Below are 2,832 nucleotides of genomic sequence, written 5' to 3'. Positions count from 1 at the left end.
ACAGGTACTCCCTCTCCTTGAGATCCACGAAAATTGTAGCTTTTTCTGGAGTCCAATCTTCGCTGTCACTTCGACTGTCGCACGCGCGCGCGCGTGTGTGTCCCTGTGTGTGTGTGTGTGTGTGTGTGTGTGTGTGTGTGTGTGTGTGTGTGTGTGTGTGTGTGTGTGTGTGTGTGTGTGTGTGTGTGTGTGTGTGTGTGTGTGTGTGTGTGTGTGTGTGTGTGTGTGTGTGTGTGTGTGCATACACAAGCATACTTCCTTTTTATTTCCCCCTTCCGCCAACTCGTGTGCTCGGGCTTGAGGAACTATTGCAAGTCATTTGACTGTCATTCATTTTCTCGACAGATGAAAAAAAATCAGAACAATAGAGAAAGAGAAGAGAAAAACATTAATTAATAAAATTCACGTTGTCAACATTTTTTTCTCATCTTTCATTTTTGGGTTACAATCATCACTGTTTACAGAATTATGGTCCATAAAAGTCACTTTCTTCAACGTTACACTACTACCTCTGTTCGTACCACCAGTCTTGCTACCACCATAGGAGGATAGAAGAACGGGTGAAGTTTGCATGACCACTAAGAAAAAAAATCGCTATCCCTGCACCATTATCAGGGTCGAAAGGACGGCTGCAAATATGGTCGACCCATGCCAATGCTGATTTTCACTTTGCCTGCCACTGTTGGAGTGGTCAAAAGGTTAATTCCAAGAGTTAACACGTAGTAAATTGGGTGCATTCGCCAGCTCTCACCTCTACATGATTGGAAAGGTGTTAGGAAATACAGTTAAAGTTGACAAAGACAAAACCAGGACTTAGTTCGAAGACTGAGTGTCAGCCCCTCAAGGTGGTTGACGGGTTTTGAAAAAGAGTGTCCATCATCTTGCAGGCCCACCACATGAACCAGGGAGGTAACCGTCGTTGCTCCCGACACAAGATGAAGGATGGAGAAAGGAAGAAGAGGGTCTTCCGTTCAGCCAAATAAAAACAAAGCACTTCGGTAACGACGTGATACTATCAGTGGTGATGATGACTATAATGATTGCGATGATGATAATACGACGATAGTGGTAGTGGTGATGATGGTGGTGGCAGTGGAGGTGGTGATGGTGGTGTAGTTATGGTGGTGATATTCGTGGTGGTGTTTGTGATGATGGTGGTAGTGGTTGTGATGGAAATATGAGTAATGATGGTGATGGTAGCGATGGTATTAGTGATGATGACGGTAGTAACTGTAGCATCAGCTTCAGTGAAGGTGATTGCAAACCTCACGGTTATCCTATATATCACTATCCTACTCTTTTTTTTTTTTTTTAGGGGGGGGACACGCAAAGCGTTGCTCACAGGCGGTATAATATACGGCTACCATGTAATCATAGAATAACATTTATTTTTCTCTCTCCAGCCTAAAGATTTCTTAAATGAATGGATGAAGCACAAATATAAGCAGTACAATATTGATTAACCACAAGAGTTGACATGCTAGAGTTTTACTAATTTTTGGGAAAATGTGAGGTGAGGTCAAGGATTTCTAAATCGCACGTCCAGACACACAAGCACGCACACAAATTTCAACACACATACACGCACACAAGAACACAGGCTCGAATGCACGCAAACGTCACCTGCTGCTGATGATGAAAGGCTCCTTTCATGCAAGCCTAACGTATAAATGCAGCTCCTCTCCGTCCATTCGTCACTTCGCATCGCCGAGTGTTTCAGTCCATCAGCATTATGTGGAAGGTTAGTAGCACTTGAGCCATCGCCGTTTGCCTAGTGTCTACACCGAGCACGTCTGTACCTCGGTTAAAGATCGCCTTCAAAGTCTTAAGGTCTTAGATCATCGGCATTGCTAGCTGGCCGTGGGTTGGATACATCAAAATTGTCGATGATCAAATGTGATTGTGTTCACATAATTATTGCTTCTAGCTATTTGGAAGGCTCTGCGTACGACATTTATGTTGGATATAAGGGAGGGATTGTCATATCACTCTTTCACAGAGTATTTAAAACTGGGTGTTGACATGTCATATTTGCAACATAGATGATTGAGTCTCGTCGTTCCTCTCTATTTACCTCCTAATTTATATGATCATCTGATTCCCTTAGATTGTCCTCCTCTCCGTCTCCGTGGCTGTGGCATGGGCCGGTACACATCCCGACTCGCCCCCAGTCTACGGATACAATCCTCCTCCTCGCCCAACCTACAATCAGCCTGGTATGCCCTTCGAATTCGCTTACGCCGTCAAAGACTACTCCGGCAACGACTACGCCCACGAGCAGAAGAGCGACGGCGTCGTCACCTCGGGTTCCTACCACGTCGCTCTTCCCGACGGCCGAATTGAAACAGTCAACTTCGACGCCGATGACTACAGCGGCTACGTAGCCGAAGTCTCCTACGAGGGTGAGGCTAAGCATCCCGATCCTGCGCCCTACCATCCCGCCCCGGTACCCTACCATCCCACTCCGGCTCCTTACCACCCCACCCCGGCTCCCTACTATCCCACCCCGGCACCCTACCATCCTACCCCGGCTCCCTATCATCCCACCCCGGCACCCTACCATCCCACTCCAGCGCCCTACCATCCCCCACCAACATATGCCTAAGCTCCTCCGGGTCAGGGTGAAGCCACCCTCACCATTAAGGGTGGCGCGCCAAGAACCCCTCGTGAGAAGGTGCCTCACCGACACTCTGAGCACCAATTACTGAGGTCCTCGTCTACATAATCGACCTTTACTCACTTACACCCATCTTCATATTCACACACGCCTCTCTTGAGCCCATACTTACCCTACTTACCACACACTTCTCATTCAGTCCTGATCTGGTTATC

At 47.2% G+C, this 2,832-nt stretch overlaps 1 protein-coding gene across 1 annotated transcript; it reads left to right on the top strand.

Annotated features, from left to right (window-relative positions):
* The first annotated feature begins 1,670 nt into the window (after window positions 1–1,670).
* LOC143039122 (uncharacterized) lies at window positions 1,671–2,605 on the top strand. The gene is made up of 3 exons (XM_076208978.1): window positions 1,671–1,741; window positions 1,928–2,000; window positions 2,108–2,605. The coding sequence occupies exons 1-3, from the start codon at window positions 1,671–1,673 to the stop codon at window positions 2,603–2,605; spliced, it is 642 nt and encodes a 213-aa protein (XP_076065093.1).
* The last annotated feature ends 227 nt before the right edge of the window (window positions 2,606–2,832 follow it).

Source organism: Oratosquilla oratoria, chromosome 25 (assembly GCF_046742065.1).
Source record: "Oratosquilla oratoria isolate Oo_2021 chromosome 25, ASM4674206v1, whole genome shotgun sequence".
In the NCBI taxonomy this organism is placed as follows: Eukaryota; Metazoa; Arthropoda; class Malacostraca; order Stomatopoda; family Squillidae; genus Oratosquilla; species Oratosquilla oratoria.
Note: the sequence above shows the minus strand (reverse complement) of the source record. Positions and strands in the feature narration are given on the sequence as shown.

Bases quoted from the DNA above. Each gene is read 5' to 3' on its own strand.
- LOC143039122 (XM_076208978.1), top strand. From the start codon at position 1,671: ATGCAGCTCCTCTCCGTCCATTCGTCACTTCGCATCGCCGAGTGTTTC. The intron at 1,742-1,927 runs GTTAGTAGCACT...TATTGCTTCTAG, and splicing joins CCATCAGCATTATGTGGAAG to CTATTTGGAAGGCTCTGCGT. The intron at 2,001-2,107 runs GTATTTAAAACT...TGATTCCCTTAG, and splicing joins TCATATCACTCTTTCACAGA to ATTGTCCTCCTCTCCGTCTC.